The sequence below is a fragment of the Nipponia nippon genome, unplaced genomic scaffold, assembly GCF_047370975.1.
Source record: "Nipponia nippon isolate SJK-2023a ecotype South Korea unplaced genomic scaffold, ASM4737097v1 scaffold_14, whole genome shotgun sequence".
Taxonomy (NCBI): domain Eukaryota; kingdom Metazoa; phylum Chordata; class Aves; order Pelecaniformes; family Threskiornithidae; genus Nipponia; species Nipponia nippon.
In genome coordinates, this window is record NW_028262330.1 from 3,146,115 (window position 1) to 3,164,918 (window position 18,804).

Below are 18,804 nucleotides of genomic sequence, written 5' to 3' on the forward strand. Positions count from 1 at the left end.
AACCGATAGTACCTTGAAACCTTGATCTAGGGAGAAAAGGCCTCTTGGTATAGACCCTTTGCTTGAAATATGGAAAGAATATTTACGCATTCTTAAATCTGCTGTAATATGAAGTACCCCGAACAAGTACCCCGATGAATTCGGGTGTAGCAACAGAATGAAGGACTGCTGTTGCACTTCAAAACTCCTGAGGAATTTGGGAAAGTAAGGTCACAGAAGTAGGAGATTCCTTATATAGTGCATGATCTCAGTCTGGTAAGATTTCTAAATGAGTCTCGAGTTCAAAACCAAAGTCAGATACCTTCTGAAATTGGTCTTCCTACTCAAATCACAACACACAACTTACCTGGAACCCTTATATCCACTGAGATCTTTATCCATATCCAACTCTGGAGTTGACTCAATGATTGCCTGAACTTCAGATTTTTCTTCATTTTCATTTCCACCTAGGGAAAAGCAAGCGGTATGTCTCCATAAAACAAAAATCACTGTGACATATGACATTAGCTACCTGTAGTTGTTATTAATCGATCACCAAATTAGTAGACTTCTGTTCAAAAACTTATCAGGGTAATTAAATGAGAAGACCTATGGATTTTGATACTCTACTGCAGACACTGGAATTTCTAAGTCTCTCCTGAATTTAACTTCAGTCATCCAATGGTAGTTATTTGCCACTATTTCTGCAATCAAAACCAAGCAGATGTCTTTCATCTCATGACTTTTTGTGTCTGGATGAGTGCCACTTCTGCCGTTTACAAGAAAAGGTTATAAATAATTCTGATTCTAGAAAAATAAGGACTAAAGCCACCAATAAACAACAGACTTGTGCCACAAGTGAGAGATGTTTTTTTTCCTCAATATTTTTAGGAGTACAGAATATTGGTAAGAGACACAAGTAAGATAGCCCTCATATTTAATCTGTTATGAAATACAGTAACCATATACTAAAAAGTTAAAGCAGCTCACCAGTGGACACGTTTCTTGTCTCTTGAGCTACCTGTACTTCAATATTCTTGCTTACGTCCAGCTTCTCATTTGGCATATCTGTGTCCTTTGCAAGCCCTTCAACATCTTCCTTTTGAGGAGTTTCAGCAGGCAGTACAGGTGCATCTGAAGCAGCTGTGGATGCTGGAGTAGTAGATTTTGAGCCTGCTTGGCTAACATCAGAGAGCTCATCCTAAAATTGAACATTACCATTAAAAAATGAACACACATTCAAGTATTATTAGAAGAGTTTGGCATGTAAACTAAAGAACAAACACCAAAATTACTGCATTTGACTGAAGAATACGCATATGCAAAGAAACAGGAATGGAAAGAATAAGGCAGTACTGCCAAATTCATCTTTAGTCTATGGCAGTTTCACTTCTGTTAAGGAGGTTATAGCTACAGAAAACATGTCTGTATTTTTAATACTAATGTTTGATCTCAGTTTATAATTATAGCCACAACTTTAGGGTGCTTTTCTGTTAGGTCTTCTAGACAACAGGCAGCATCCGCACATTAATAATCCTTCTAGCTGCACAACAAACTGCTGAATCTTCCCAAAGCTGCTATGAAATTTTTAATTGCTCAAAACGTGCACGATATCTTAAAACATCTTCTTAAAAAGTAAACTTAGAAGCACTGATGCAGAGCATGGATTTAACGGCTATGAAAGTATAGTATTTGCAAGCACTTCACTCAAACCGTGTTTACGCACTTTCCAGTCTGAACTGTGAGCCCTGGATGACACTGGGAATGAGACATGGAACCGCGTGACTGCTTGTCCAGTTAGATTTCAGATCAGCTACGGAACATCAATAAACAGCTCCTCCTTAGAAGCTGATTCCTGGCAACACTTTACATTGCAGTGACGGTGTATGAAGAACCACGAGTATGCCTATTAATCCAGCTGCTGGAATCAAGATTTATGATCATTACTCAGACAGAGCTGCACCAGGGACTGCGTTCGAGGGCAGGCTAGATTGCGTTTGATATACCTAGAGGCTACTACCTGATAACACTAATGGCCCTTTTCTGGACCTCGTCTCCTTTCATTCACATTTCACTCCTCATTCATGACCAGAGCCGTACCAGCATCCAGATGTCTTGACTATGACTTAAATAGCACATAACAGTGAACAAGATCTCACTGCAAATACGAAAACAAATTGGTCTGTTTAGGCCAATATTTTCTAGCTTACAGCATTAGCAGACTCTCCTTAGGAAAAATCGAGATGAAACACTGAGGCTGGTATGTGCAAAATGAAGGCAGGATGGTAAGTTTTGATAAAAAGTTCTTTTAGGGTTTTGTTTGGGAATCCGAGGTGAAAGCAAGGCTCCTAGACAAGTCTGTGACACTTAAAGAGAACATATCTGTTCGCTCAGGAAACCTAAACTTGTAAAGAATGAAGCAAGTTTAGATTTTGTGAAGCACAAATTCATTGTACTGCCAGCATCCTTTTTCGAGAAGGAAGTGAAACTGAATTTTAAGGTTATTTAAAAAACAGAGACCTGCATATAGACACACATTCTCTCCTTTGTACTTAGTGTATGATTACTAAGAATTGTAATTTCTAAATTTTTACTTTTGGAACTTCCTGGAAAGATAAGATTTTAATTTGTGGGGGCAGGGAGGAAAACACACATTTATGTATATCAGCATAAATGTAAAGCTTGCATCCTATAGTGACATCCCTACATGGAATTGGCAAGCCCTAGAAACAAAATTCAGCACTTTCAAGACCTGCCTATCAATTACTTCCAGTTTTCATTCTTTCTTAGTACATTCCAAAATAACCAATTATTAATATTTGATATTCTGACAAAATTAATCAGAAATATAGTCAACTAAGAGATGCCTCTAAAGGAGTAAAACATACATTTACCCATAGTTATACAAGGCAACAAAACCAACATACGAAAGTGTTATGAGATATGTTGTGTCCATTAAAAAAAAAAGAAAAGAAAAACTACACAATTTAGCCGATTGCCTTTTGAATTGGTGAAGTTCAGCCGCTGGATAATGATTCATACTTCAGCAAGCAGACACAGAAGCAAATGGTACCCCTTACCAAGGGAATCCGGAGTTCACACCAACAGGGAATAAAACCTCAACAGAGCTGCTGGCTCTGTTCAAACATTTCTACGTCTTTGTATTCCAAAAGCGTCCACTAACTGATGCAGCACAGACTGATCGCTGACTTCCACACACAAAGCTCAAGAAAAAACAGCTTGGTAGTGCAAGAGAACACAGTGAAGAGAATGAGCCTTTCCTTAACGGAATTTCAAATAATCCCATCTATTTTATATTTCTGACTTTTATTATCTACTGTATTTTTTTAGCTAACTCTTGGAAACTATACTGATTAAACTATCATGAATGTTTGTTCTAGAACTAATGAAAATGAAATGCAATTCCATTAAGTGACAACGAATTCATCAAAATATCTCAAAGCCTAAGCATTTGAAAGTCAGTGCTGTGTTGACTTAGCAAATTTGACACTTTGGCAATGTTGCCAAAAGACTTCTCCTGAAAAAAGAAAAAATTAGTTTAGAAATTAGATAATTAAAACTGAAGAAGAAGTAGCTCATCTGCAATGCTTTGCAGAAATAAGCAGAAGAGAATGAATGGTACATAATTGTATGTTGTCCTACAATGATATCCAGCAATGTCACTACTGTACAAGCTACGGGATACCCCGTCTTTTAAGTCTGGGTTTCTCCCTGGCACCTACTCTTTGTGATACTTTTAGAGGAAACGCTGACCATTCATGAAATGCTCATGCATGAATGGAAGACAGATGCCTGAAAGCAGTAGAATCTTGCTTGTGCCTTGTACTTGATGTTAAAAGTAATTAGAGGAAACAAAAGTATTAGAAAAAAGTTTCAAATTCTGATTATAACTTCACTATGTCATGTTGTTCAACATGTTCACTTCAGAAGTACTTTACATTCATTCATGGCTAAAAAGCAAAGATGCTGCTTTGGACCCAAGGAACTTATTCTGACTAACTAGGTTTGAAAAATTACAGTCTGGGCTGGTTTGTAAATTCTCTTTTAGCAGCGCACTATTTTTAGAAGAACTACACCAAGAAGCCTGTTTTGACAATATACAGTGACCAATATAATTTTCTGAGGGGACAGGATGGGATTAGAGACTTCCCTTTATACCTCATCTTCACGTACTCTTAATCGTAACTTCTATTTCAGTCAGCTCTCCTAAAGACTGTCAATTTATTGATCTTACTTGACATAGGACAAAGGGAATAGGACAAATTGAAGATCCAAAAATGGTCCTAGCCAAGAGTTTGTTAGTTTGTTAAGTGACAAATTTTTAGATCCAAACTCCTGTTGTCACTTAGATATGTTTATAATTAACCATTATTTACACTGCCTATTATCTCCATATGACCTTTAGGCAAAAAAAAAAAAAAGTCTGGGTTCCAATTATGTCTGGATAGTTTAATTCTTATCAGTTTAATATTCCCCTGAGAGGTATTCAGTTTACTTAGGAGGAAAGTCCCCTCAGCTGTATGCCTTTTCAGAAATAACAGTACTTCCATAGTCTTCCAAAAAAAAACTCATCAACATAAAAATATAGGGCTTTACACGTTCTGGAGTTCCTCACCCTGCAGATCCCTCCTCCCGCCGCGCCGTTAGCGCACCCTAGGCCCGACTGCCAGATTCATCACGCTCCAGCACCACTCCCCCATTTTTCCATTTCTGCAGCTTGTTCTATGCCACCCTCTCACTGTTGGAACACAGAACAATTGCAGAAATTATAGCCAAGCTACATGTAAGGGAAATCATAATCACAGGCTAATTTTGGAAAGTTAGGTCATTCTCAGCTCTGTGGTATACCTACGCTATACGCCTGAGAGTAGGCGGAGGCTGTGTTAAGAGTACTGCCTCTGTAGTAATCAAAGCTTTCCTTCTAAAAGGATACTAAACCAGCAGACCTGTTTACACTAGCTGCAGATCTAATGTGTAAAGAACAAGTGACTGACCTTTGGAAAGGGTCCTTAAGTCAGAAAGCAAAAACCCGCTCCCGTCAGTAAGAGGAAAACTAGCCTGTATTACTGCTCATTCGGAAAACGCAACCCAAACTTTGTGTCTTCCAGTGGATAAGTTCTCTCAAAGCTCATTTGAGTAAGCAACATACTTGGCTTACACAAAGATGATTTAGGGGTTTCCCTCCTCCCCTTCCATTTCCTTTCTCTCCCCACTAAAGAGCTATAATCTGTTTATGGGAATTTCTCCTGCTCACCTTTAGGCTCGTGTGGGACCGTGGCTGGCTTAGCTCGTGGAATTTCCAGTGCTCTGACCCAGGCGTTTCCCCCGCTTCTCTTTGAGTTTCAGGCGTAAGCAGTGCATCTCCTGGAGGTAACGGGAAGATGCCCAGTGATATCGGACGCTCCTTTCTGTTTGAAAGAGAGACAAGTTTCATCAGCCATTTCAGATGTCGCACAATTTATTTTCCTGTACACCTCCGAAATCAACAGGGAAGTGGTAAAATTATAGGTTCAAACATTCATACACTATGCTCTATTAAATATACAACATGGCATACGCAGTTTGTATTACAGCACGTAATTCCTCATTTCACATTATTTAATTGCAAATAGTCTATTTCATGGCTTTAGGAGCAGTTATTGATTGCACCAAAGCTAATCTATAGTAAACAAGTTTTACAGCAGTGGAACACAAACAGGAGTATAAGATGAAAATGTTTCCATATTTCAGATTAAATTACAGTTTTCAGCAACCACTCTGAAAAATACCAATTTGCACTTTTTTTTTTTTGCAAGAGAGAGTACCACATAACTTCTACGACAGCCAATCATTAACTGAAGCATTTGGGAAAGGTATAAACAATCAGCTTAAAGCTCAACTCTTCTCAAAATTTATGGTATGTTTCTTCTGAAGATCACAGGAATTGCATGGATTTGTATAACTGAAAAAGAATGGGTCAAGGAATTACCAATGTAAATCACGTAGTTTTAACCAAGATCAGTTCAACGCTCTACTTCACCCTAACGCTGCACAAAAGCTTGTGCCAGTAAGGCAAATGACTTCATCCCAACTCTTCACCATCTCTGCTGCCTTTATCACTTCTCTATAGCAAACAACGTTTGGAAAATCCAAAGCTTTGAATTAATTAAAAAAAAAAAAAATCCCCAAGTCAATCTTGCTGTCAGTAGTGTGATCAGTGAACAAAAAGATTAATTCTTCCTGCTAGCAAGAGACAAAAACATTGTGCAGAACGCAATTCACAGGATGCTACAGCAGCCCTGAAAAGGAAAAATATCAGCCAGGCACAGAATTGAGATAAAGCAAAGTATTTGTTCAGTCAGAACAATGAAATACGGAAAAAAAAGGGCTGTAATAACTAGCACAGCTTTAAGTATACTAAAGACAGAAGATAAAAGTGTGCACAAGGCAGAAAATTATGCTTCTTGAGAAAGTATGGCTTGTAAGTACCCCTGCAGAGACAATCCAGGCAAAATATTAAGATCTGGGAGATCTCGCATTTTAACATTATAAAAAGTCAAACCACATATACTTTCTTTTGCAAGGCTTTTCACAAATTAAACATAGCCTAGGCAGAATTCTGTGCAGAATTAGTATCTGCATATAAGTTATACGCAAAAATATGAAAGGGAATGTTGAGAAGCAAAAGGAAAAGCTAAGCATTTTTATAATTTTTTGGGGGTTGTTTTTGAGGTTTTTTGTTTACTTAGAAGAAAAGTTAGTCAAGAAGGGATTGTATTTAGCAATTAAGCAGTAAACTCCTTTTGGTAAATTTTACAGCACCAAAAAAACCCATGTTCAAATAGCAATTTTACTTGGCATGAACCTTTCCAGCACAGGTGTACAAAGATGCTCCCTGTCACAAAGTCTTTGCAACTAATTCTCACATTGCATCTATCTTGGCCTTTCATAAATATTATCCCACGTTACACTGTTAATTCAGAAATAGTTTAGCAGAGCAAAGTAGGCAGCAAAGCAAGCAGAGCAAAATCAGTCAGGGTTACAAAATAAAAAGCATCAGATACTGTTCCAGCATCTGCAAACTAACTGTGCTGAAAAGTCTTCGGGGAAAAATAGCCACAGAACTAAACAGGATTTGATTCCAACGATTCCCACTATTGTAACGGGTTCTGCTTTTCTTTAGGTTTCCCACAGCTCTAATGTGTGTGGGGAACAAAAGACACGCCACATAAGCTTAGATTATGTCAAAAGACAGACTGAGACCATTTCATTGGTTAAGAAGCCCAGCAACAAAAAAAAAGGAAAAAAAGGAAAAAAGCAGCCCGTCCGCGGCGAAGCAAGCCGGCGATAAAGCACACATTGTGAAGGGCCCTGCGCTTCGGAAAACGCCTCCCGGAGCAACGGTTCAGAGCAGATTTGCTTACTTGCAGGATATGGCACAAAGCGTATCTTCTTTGCAGCCTTCAGAAGAGAGAATTTAAACTAAATGGGTACCAAAAACGTTCACAACTGACATTGGCTTTTTTGCGGCATAGTTTTAAATAAATTTTAAAATGAGCATACCTTGATGTGCTAAAACGCGGTGCAGGTGCATTGCAAGACTACACAGTAAATGAAGTTTGAAAAGGGAGCTTATTTTGGAAATGAAGGTTATTATGTGCGTGTCTGCATTAAAAGAAATTATCCAATTAGGCTGAAGCAATTTCAGTATTTCGCCGGTTGTTGATCGGAAAGCAAAGAACCCCTTCTACTCCCTCAATGTCCAAGAAATACCTGAAAATACAACAGCGAGCAGAAGGCAGGCACGTGTTTTAAAAGCCTGAACTAATATTCTGAAGGGATGTATTGAAGCATTTACAGGAACCTTTAGGATAAGCAACCAGATGCTCTGTTCTAAAATCCGACTAGTGTTAAAAAAATAGAAACAATTCTTCTATAATCAGATTCCTTCATCCTATATTTTTATCTTTTTTAAATCAATAAAAGACTAAGGAACTGAGTTTCAATTCCTGTAATTCCTAGAACAAATTACTAGGGGTAGGAAAAAGCATAGCTTCCCCAAACCCCTCAAATCCATTAAATATTCTCCAGGGGAGCAAAAGTACATTACAAAAAACCTATTTCTTAAATCATCTGACTGCTTAAATATATATAAAAAAATCTAATAGAAGTTATTGGACATTAAGTTTAATATTTTGCTTCTTTTTTTTTTTTTTTTTTTTTTTTTTTTAGAGTTGGGGGTTATTTGTTTTGGATTTGATTTTCCCTCCCCCTTTTAAACAAGCCCAGCCTTACTAACTAGATCAGGCTATAGAGAGTTGCACTTTAGATTTATTTTATTTCTTTGTATTTAAACATTCATACACATTTATTATCAGTTATTAATAACTGGTATTTCTTTTATCTATTGATTGGCTTTAAACCTTTGGAACAACCCTTCTGTGCTCAGAGACCCAAGTTGAAAGCGTACTACCAGAGGAAGTCTCCATGCACCATGTATTGAGGAGAAAGTCACATAGCTCTTTCAGAGAACGCTATTTTCCAGCGTTTCTCCCTTTTTAAATAAAGTTTACTATGAAATTTACAGCCACCATTAAAGCATGTCAAGTTTTCAGGTCAGAGAGCTACATTTTAAAACTTTTCCAGCTGTTTTCCATTTGTAGTTACAGTATTAAAACATGTCAAGATTACTTTTGGTCACAATATTCTAATGCATCTCTGCTACTGCTCCAGGCGACTAGGACAAACAGAACTTGAGGGGGGACAGACAGTTGGCAGCTTGCCATACAAGTACAGAAAAAAGAGGAGAGGATAACATTTGGCTGAACAATAGTGAATAGGCTTTAAGAGCTCTAATGCTTAAATAATGAAAGATCTTTTTTCCCCACCAAGCAATAATCAGATTGTTTTAAAATAATGTGATCAATTAATGACTGTGGTTTTGAGCAGATCATCAACTAACTGATCTTACATAATTCTTTTGATTAAAAAAAGTGAAATTTAATAGTACAAGGCCTCAGACTGCACACATTTATGGCTACACAAGATCAGCCAAGTACCTGACAATGCACTGAACGTGAGCTTTATCCACATCATCACCACAGCTTTTTTGCAGGTTACAATAAACCAGTGTAATAGCTTTCAAAAAAAAAAAAATAAATACATAAACTGACCTTGTACTTGCTTAAATAGAAGGCAATGAAATTTGAGTGTATAAAAAAATATATTGCCATATCCCAGTCCATAAATATTATGTTTGCAAAAGAATCTGAAATTTATACATAATTTACATCTCTAACTTATCCTTGCTCTTTCTGTTTGAAAGGAAAATGGAAAGCAGAGAAAAAGAAAGAGCGCATGAAGCCAAGGTTCAGTAGGTCAGAGTACCTGAGTATCCTCGGTAGGTTCTGCGTCAGAGCTGGCACACCAGTAGAAATAGAAAAGTGCACAAGCAGCAAAACAGAGAGAGATACCAAGATAGCCGAATTAATGACCACCGCCCCGCCAACGAAGCCAAACACAAATAGCAGCATGCATCCAGGATTCATGGCGCTGTGCTGGCATGGTGAAACGCCGGAACCAAGAAGGCTACACAGGGGCCGAGGGTGTATCTTTGTAGGCAAAGTCTGTCATTCAGCCGCTGCCACAAAAACAATGCCATCAGCAGCAGCTTTCCACTCTTCTGCAGCAGCTCCAGAGCAATGACATCACCGCTCTCCTCCCCCTCGCGCCGGGAGCCGCCGCCGGGCTCCTCGCAGCATCTATGCAGCGACGCAGAGACACAGCCAGCCCTGGAGTTATTCTCCCCTCCTTCAGTTCATAGGCTAGAAAGCTTCCAAATCTGCATAATATATTCACATCAAGCCCGTAGAACAAATGGGTGCCACGACACACACCTTCATCAGCCCGTACACAAAGCCACGGCAAGACACTCATTATTTTGGGACAGCTGCTGACGCTTTCCCTGCCTACCCAAACGCAAACACTCAAAAAAGCTGAAATTGTTTAAGGCTAATGTACAAAGTATATCTCAACCTTTAGCAGTACGACAGCAAAAGCCTCTTTCTACTGATTTCTACACTATTCTCTTACCGCATTCCAATCATACAACAAAATCTTTCCGATTCAGCCAAAGCATTGTTGTAGGATTAAAGAACAAAGTCTTGCAAACACAAATGAATGGATTTTTTTTCTTTCATTTCAGGGTGAGAGCGTAGTAAATAGCTTACCTAATTCTACTGTGCGTTGTGGATTCTAGCTGATCACCCCCTGTTAGCTGATGAAGTTTGGTTCTTTCCAAGTGCTCCATATAATTGTGAATCATCTGTTTAAAATGACAGAGAAACAGCAAGAAATATTTAATAACATTTACTTTTACTACAGCTGCATTATTCTTGGCCAATACAATACAATCTTCCCCTGTAATGCTAAATATGAGCATTCAGAACCGTTAAAGAAATAGATAAAGAAAGAAGCAAAATTATACAGTCTGTAAAACCACAAACCAGAAGAGAAGCCCATAATAAATAAAAAAACCTGGAGAACTTACTTGTGCATTCAGGCACAGGCAACATCCTAAGGGCACACAAAGTGCGTATGACACTACAAACATGAGTTCTGAACGCAAGTGTCATGTTCAAATCCCTTTCAGAGGCTGTTTAAGACCTCTATGTCCAACAGACATTAAAATTTATGATACGACACACAATACATTTCACTATAGCCTAACTGCAAAGAACTGCAAAGGTCAGACAATGTGCGCCTCAAATATTAGACATAATGAATCTACAGACTAAGAATCAGATTATTTCCATAGGCAGAAATACAAAGTCAGCATCTCTTTTTTTCTTCCAACATCCAAATAGATTTAAGTTCACTTATAGAGAATGCAGAAAGCTTTGGTTTTAAGTTATCTAGACTGACATCTCATAAAAAGGATCGAGTGCCTGTGGATTTTTAGCACTCGAGAAGAGCTTTGCTTGCTTGCTTGCTCTTTCTTTTAAGAGAGACAGCCACAGGCCAACAGGCTGACTCCTGCAGTCATGACGTACTTAACGAACCCCGATTCCAGCTGGCCAAAGGATGCTGCTACTCGGATGTAACTGATCCGGGACGTGCATGGAGAGGAGTAACAGGTATCGCTGCATCCCTCCAAAAGGTTAATTTGGACATACGGCTTCGAAATGAAAACTGGGAAAGCCTGAAGAGAAGCCTACATGACATTTGGTATTTTTAGCATTTCTGCACTCGCATTCAAAGATGAATAGGGCACTCGGAACAAAAAAAAAAAAAAAAAAAGACAGAGAAAGAAATCATAGGTGTACTGCAGAAGAATTTCATGTACTTTTTTCTCCTGAGCCATATTCAGGTCAGATCTCAAAGGCTTCCTCTAGAAAAAAAAAAAATACTTATTCTGTAAAACCGTAATTTCTTCTGCTATTCTAGAAAGGGTATACACACATTTAGAAGAGTGTTATTAAGAGGCATTTGTGCAACCAATACTATGTAACCTCTTATTTGGGGGGCGTTTGCACGCAGTAGGACTGAACTCGGGAAGCCTACACCTACACGGTACTTTCAGGTCAGGGCTGATGTCTCCAAGGCCAGCACGCTTGACCTTCGGATGCTACTGACTTCAAGCTTCTCCACAAACACCGCTTGCCACCATTAGCTATATATGAATATATATCCTTAGTCTGAGATTTTTTTTTTGGTAGAGTGAACTGGCTTAAGATATCCTGATTGATATTCTATAAATCAGTAGCTTATACAGTAAATACTGGTTACATACAAATCCTGGTCTTCCCAGCATTCACCTGAACTAATTAATATAATTCAGACCAGGAAAAAAAAAATCCTGCTATTTTTAGAGAAACATTATATAATACACTTTAACGGCTGTCAAAAGCTTACAAAATTTATCCTCCAACAAAATGATATAAATGCAGCGTTTTACTAGGACCATCTCATTTATTTTCTGAATTTTAATGCTTGCTCATACACAGAAACAATCAAAAGAATTGAAAGCTCCACCTTCAACTATCCACATTTCTCGTTTTTTCTGTTTCCACCAAGCAACCAAAATTAGGTGTTCCAATGGTTCCTGTGCATAGTTTTACACAGTAAGTTTACTATAATCCAAATTAATTTAGAAATTCCAGGGAAAAAAAAAATGCGTAATTTTGAAATGCACATGAGACCATTCTGTATCCTGTTCATGTATTCCCTCAGCATGGGAGGGAGATATTACTGAACAGAAGCTGACCTACCTGCAAACACTTCCATTTGCAGCACACCAATTGGTTTCTCTAAGCAAAAATTTTAAACAGAACATCTGTGGTGCTTTGTAGCTAGTGAACAGAAGCTGAGTAACTAGTACCTTTCCAGGGAACAGCTAACACATGGGAAAAGAAAGAGTAGGATCAGTAAAACGCGCACGACTTCCATGTTTTGCAAAATACATGGTTTACCCTACTTTCTTCCCTGCCCTCAGTCTATTCTTTTGTTTACTGAAATGTCTCATCATACTTATTACCCACATACAGAGGCTAGAGGGAAGGTCAAGTTAAAGGACTACGTGGTTTAGTATTGTTCTGCAGATGAAAATACTGCTGATGGTAAAATAAGCAAATCTGAAGGTCACATACTTCAGCATAAAGAACATAAGCTATAGGAACACAAAAATAAGATGAAAAACTAAGCGTGTGCATCACGTGCGTGTGCCGTACAGCATGGCAATTTGTCCACAGATCCGGGCTATACATGCCAGGGGTGTCCCCAAAATCAGAAAACCAGAGGTACCGCCATGTGATGTCCACGCACTGCCTCGATCCAGGCTCCCAAGGATAAAAGCTGACGCTACCGGAACATTGTCCCCGAGCGGCGACGTTCCTCACCCTCCCTCCCTGCCCTGGGACGGGGGAGCTACGCAGCTGGTGCTGTAGTCATGAGGCACAGCACGCGGATTCTCAACTTCTAGAAATCAGTTAATGAAAAGGTTGAAATAAAAAAATTAAATACTGTAACTTATTGGGAAGTTAGCTCACTATCGGCTTGTCTACAACAAAATTTTGAAGACTCCCTCCAAAGCCACTGGGCTTTGAACCAATGACCTCCAGAGGCTCTTTTCAATCTAAATTATCCAAGTCTCAGCATATCCTTGAAGCGCCATCCTGATCCAAAAAAGAAGTCTAATGAATTGACACACTAGAAATCTCAAGTGCTCAAAATTTGATCAAAAGTTCTGCTATGTTTTGAGATTACCCAGCTATCAAAAAAAATTAATATTACTGACAATTTAAAAATAGATACAAATGGAATAATTGGTTTCTCTTCACCACAATTCTTACTGAAGTTACACTAAAGGACGGATGATAAATAAAAGACTACATCTACTACCCTTCTCTTCAATGAGTTGCAGTCAGTATTTAATCATCCATAACCTTCTACTGCTGACAGCTCACCTTGCTGCCCCTGAAATCCGCAAGTATTTTGAATATGACCAATTGTTCCAAGGAAGTCCTCATAAATACTGACCGCTCTTCACCATTGTTGTAATTAAATACATTGCTCAATTACCATTAGTTGAGGGGATTAAAGATAAGATAATTTTTCCAAGTTCTGAGTTTATGTAGTTAACAGCATTTCACAATTCATGTGTTAGCTCCTTTTAGGGCACAACATGTCAAAACTGACTATAATGAGCTTTTGAAGACATTACAGCATGAGCATGAAAATCATTCCCTTTGAATGCAAGGGACAGCAACATAATCAATGTCTTTCCATCGCAAAAAATTCTCAGACTGGTTTCCTCACACAGCACGCGACAAGTTCTGCAACTGCAGGAAGCATTACAGGTTCTTCCACATCTTAAGCGTCAGCATTCAGTGAAAGACAATGAACACCCTGGCACTAATTTCTATCCCTACCCTTACAAATACGACCGTTCCCAACGTACACAAGCCTGATACTTTCTTTGTCACAAACAAATGTTTATATACCATGTTGTGGTTATTGTTACCTGCGCCTTTTCCTTAACCAGGTTGAGAGCATCTCCTTTATACCTTCCTTTCTCTTTCACTCCTCCTTCCTTTCTGTGTCAATGCTTCAACTCCCCCAGGACAGGTTTTAGTAATTCTTTCACTGCCAGACCAGGCTCTGCGCTACAGCCCGCACCGTTCATCCTGCGGATCCAATCAGGTTTGGCACAAGGAGCTCCTCCCTTTGGGAATGTGCGACCAACTGCGTATATATAGATCTTTCTGTGTCCCACATAATCCAGATTTATTAAGGTAATAGACATTTCTAGAATCTCCTTGATTCAGTACAAAAGTCCTAAACATACTTCCGTGTAACTACCTTTTATGTTTAAGGATTTGTGGTGAGCTTGTCACCTAAGTGAAAGCATCATTCCCACTGGTGAGCTTGATGCATCTTTATCCACATATAAGATGATGTTGCTGGCAGATACAATAGTATGTAAAGATGTTAAATCCAGGCTTTATACATCAAGCTGTTAAGGCTCAGCATAAGGCTTTAGAAAAAACTTTGCTTGAACAGATACCTAAAGTCTAACCTCAAAAACACTATGACCGGTACCCATTCTTAGCCACAATTGTAATTAGACATCTCCACTTCGCCTTCTCTTCCTGGTTCCCTCTACAGGGCCTTGCTGGGGATCGCTGTTTGTCCAAACCAACCTGACAAAGTACATTCCCGGTGCCAGACAGGCTCACTGTTCTGTCACATTGTATCAGCGCAAAACACAGAAACTTCCATGGCCCAATTATGCTTCATTAAACTAAGCCTCTCTCTCTCCCTGACACACAGAATATATCGAACCATCTTAGCCTTCTGTTTCCCAAAGAATAAAAAGAATCACTTCCTTAAACAGAACAGAAAGTTTTATTTTGGAAATCTGTGCAGAGAGGTGCCACAGGTGTTAGTCAACTCTCAAGCAGAGGCTAAAGTACTGCTTTGCCTCAGTTTCCCAACTGAGTAATAAGTGTAAAACCGTCTGCAGGCAAGCCTTTAAAGAACCAGTGCCGTAGTTATGAAGCGTGCCCCATTAACTACGCAGAAAAAGAAAATATGGCCTTTTACCTTCTACTCAGGGGGTTTGCTCTGAAAGTCACCAGCAGCAGTGCATCACCTCTTTGCAGCAAAGGCAAGAAGCACCAACAGGTACATGCAGAAGACAAGACTGCTTTTATACAGGTAATACAACTAGTAAATTTTCTGTTAAAAAGAACAGTCTTTGAGATAAAACCTATAACCAAGTAATAAAACTCCCTTCTAAGTCTATAGAGCAAAGGTCCAAAGACTTTGGGATTAGACCACTCTCACCCATTCACCTCTCTAGCACCGTGTCCCCGTGGCTGCACGATCATGTCCTGCATCTGGTCCTTTACAGCCAGAGAAAGGTGGAAACGAGACTTTGCATAGTTAAATTCCAGAAGTTCAAACTCAGGAACTCCAGTGTGCTGCTTTATTGCTCATCTGTTCTTAGCCTTAGAACAGAGCAAGACCAGCACAAGATCAAAACACGCGGCAACCAGAGGGAAGACAAGGGACCGGGCCACATTAACTAAGCAGGGAATCATGACATGGATGTCAGAACATGTTCAGGCCTGAACACGTTATCCTCTCCACTACCTGCTACAAATGCCCAGCTACACTCCACCTTCCAACCTACCAACTCAGCTGCTCAGGTTATCATACCCTAATCCATTTAAAATCAAGCCAGTTAGCTCAAGCCCAGACTTACCAGGGGAGAAAGCTTAAGGGGATATATTCCACTCACTCATTAGCTCATCTCCCACTCGATAGAGAGCAGCAAGAAAGACAGAGGCTAATTTGGCAGAAGGGTGAAGAAGGCTAAAGCCTCTTCCCAGAGCTTTAACAAGTCAAGGCAGCCCTGCTGCCTCTGCAGCTGCAGACACGGTGTTGCCAGGGCAGGCTGGGGCCCTGGAGCTGCAATGCAGAGCCCTGCCTCCGGCAGGCTGAGCTCCAAGGAGCGCTCCCAGCACTCATCGCAACGCACGCTGCGGGCGAGGGATTCAGTCCTCTGGTTCGCATCACTGGTGTAACTTCCCACGGCTTAATCAGTTTAAGTAGGTCTTGGTCCATTTTGACTCAAACTGTTTAGGTGAAACTCCTGTGAGCTGCTGAGCCAGCGAGCCTGCTGGGCGGCGATCTCCAGCAAAGAGGGAGCCGCAAGGAGGTTGGGTTAGTGCTGAAAGAGCCTCAGTGCTCAGTGAAGTCAAGAGTTGGAAGAGGAAGACATCCAAGTCTGAAATGCTAAGCTGTGAATTAAAGAATAAGAGGGGGAATGGAGGGAAGCAAATATTGGAGACAGGCAGAATAGAGAAAAATTGCTAGAAATTAAGATTGCAGAAAATGCAGTCAAGTCGCATCTCTAATACGACATCCATCAAAGTAATCACTGCTAACGTCTTAGAGCTAAAAACAAACAAACAAAAAAATCTTTCTAATGCTCTGTTCATTATTTGGCCACTTGAAAGAAAAACAATTGCCATTTCAGTAAGTACCAAAGATGGATCACTTGCAAAGACAACAGTGAAGCTGATTCAGAAGGAAAAAAGTATTCCTTCCTAGAAAAACATGGAAGTAAGAAAGGTTTCAGAAACAAGTATTGCGATAGAAGTATTTAAGCCAATTGATAACTTAATGCTTAAAGTAGGTTGGATATTTGCATTAAAATAAAAAAGTTACTACACAGACCTAGAACACTAGAATTTGTTGGGAGAAAGGGAAGCAGGATATCAGAAAGGGGCTGGGGGAAGAGGGGCACTATTATCAGACAGTCCTTTCCAGTCCCCAACTCTTAAACACACAGCTTTAAAACGCTGACCTGAGACAGCCTATGACTAAAGTACATCAGGAAGTTCCTACTTCGCAAGACTGACAACGGTTTCTCTAATTGTCCTCAAAAATGTCTTTGCAAATGAAGGTAAGGAGTATCTACTTAACTTCCTGAGGTTAGTCACACAGTTGTTAAAAAGGCTCCCAACCTTTTACAAACAATCACGCTCCAGGTAACTATTCTTTGCCCTTAGTTCCCAGCCCAGAGCTGAGCTTTCCCAGCCCACAAACCCATTACCCCATCAGCTCTCCACGTCCTATCTTGAACATACTGTTGTATTTCAGCAGCTGGCAGTCTGAGAATTTGGGGTACCTCTAGTAATGTGTACACACACTTGTCACCTAAAGACAGAGGTCAAAATCTTCATAGACAAAAGCAGAAATAACCTAAGGTAAAGGGTTTGGGTTTTAGAAGCTATGTAACATAAAGGGAGAGAAGCAAAACATTCAAAAGGAAAAAAAGTAATGCTGAGACTGGGAAGCAAAGAAAGAGGGAAGCAAACATGCTGGGAAGAAGGGGCACAGAAAACCATGAGACCTGATTTTAGGAGCACAGAGGTGTGAATGTACCATGTTGCATTACAACTTATTTCTATATGAAGAAAGGACATAGTCACCTCAGCAATAATAAAGCCCAAGGAAACACCTCTCCCTACACCAAAGAAAGTGAATTTAAGATGTAAAAGCATTTAATAAATTGGAATCAAACCAGCAGAGGTTGTTGTCCATTTTGGAGCAAAACCTACGTAAAAAGATATTCAGAACATTTCATTAGCATTTAATTGAATTAATGGTGCCCAATACATTCAGTTATCTTGAATTCTGCAAAACAGGATTCAATAAAACCCTGTGCCATTCCTACTGTGATAGTACCCATAGGTTCTAACTAAAATAGACCAAAACTTTGCAAGCACACAGTACTCTGAAGTACTTCCCCTTCAAAAGGATGCAAAACTTAAGTGGGCAGCATTGAGCTTTCTCACTTCTCATTTTACTTAAATTTCCAGTTTTCAACAGATGCAGCATTCTAAAGCAACTATTTAGTAACAAACGTGTTCTTAAACACATTAGGATTTCAGTAAATGTATGAATATTTTTAAGAGCTGCAGAAATCTCAGCATGCAATACTCAAGAGCTATATGCTGGTTGTGGTTCCAAGCCACTTTCAGCTGTTGTCAGTGTAACACATTCATCTTAAGATTGCTAAGGAAGCGTTAAAGGTAACCAAATCAGACATCTGTGTTTGCTTTCCCCTTCTTCCCCACATGTGGTCTTTTGAACTAGTAACAGTCAGCGTTGCATTCCCCACTGGTAGTGACGATCTAAAAACAGCTATCTGACCTTTCCAACAAAGGCAAAGCAATCACAGGAAGGAGAACTGTGCTCAATATTGGGGCTTCAGATTAAATCGGAATTATTCAGAAAACCTAGTGATTTCCTCACTAAAATAAGTCTACTAGTTAGGCGGTAAGCGTCCCTGCATGGGAAAGACAACCTGCTGCTAAAAATCAAAGCATCGCAAGTCCCTTTATGCTCTAGAACCAACTTAAAAAGTGTGGCTCATTTATTTAATTTAACAAAGTCAAACTTGTCCCATCTTCATTAGCAAATACTGTTTTCAATAGCTATCAATAAGTATGGCAGGGACTTCTTTTCATCATGAATCTCAGTATGCGGCCAATTTTTTAAGGTATTTGTTCCTTCAATGGTCAAGTAAAACCAACACACAAAACTGCTGGAAGGAGTACCAAGATTGCAATTTCATTTCTATTTCTTTGAAGTTTGTTAGTGTGCTTTGAAGAATTGTCTTTGAAATATGAAAAAGGAAATTCCTATTTTTTTTAAACTTCTGAATATCTGAGAAAGCTGTAAAATTGACAAATGTGTAATCAAACTAATATGGAAAAACAGACGCTTAGATGTGAATTAGAAAAACTACAT

The 18,804-nt window shown here is 39.3% G+C and overlaps 1 protein-coding gene across 6 annotated transcripts in view; it reads right to left on the minus strand.

The window, feature by feature from the left end:
* The window catches only part of SPAG9 (sperm associated antigen 9), a 65,692-nt gene that overhangs the window by 28,129 nt on the left and 18,759 nt on the right, over positions 1-18,804 (minus strand). For 4 of the 6 annotated variants that reach the window (XM_087750668.1, XM_087750666.1, XM_087750665.1 and 1 more), the window contains 4 exons: positions 10,209-10,303; positions 5,255-5,408; positions 970-1,180; positions 347-446 (listed from right to left, as the gene is read on the minus strand). In XM_087750668.1, coding sequence (XP_087606794.1) covers positions 347-446; positions 970-1,180; positions 5,255-5,408; positions 10,209-10,303 — 560 coding nt within the window. Of the gene's footprint in view, positions 1-346; positions 447-969; positions 1,181-5,254; positions 5,409-9,366; positions 9,676-10,208; positions 10,304-18,804 lie in introns of those variants that run through there. The other 2 variants (XM_009474148.2, XM_009474146.2) reach the window with 1 other exon arrangement.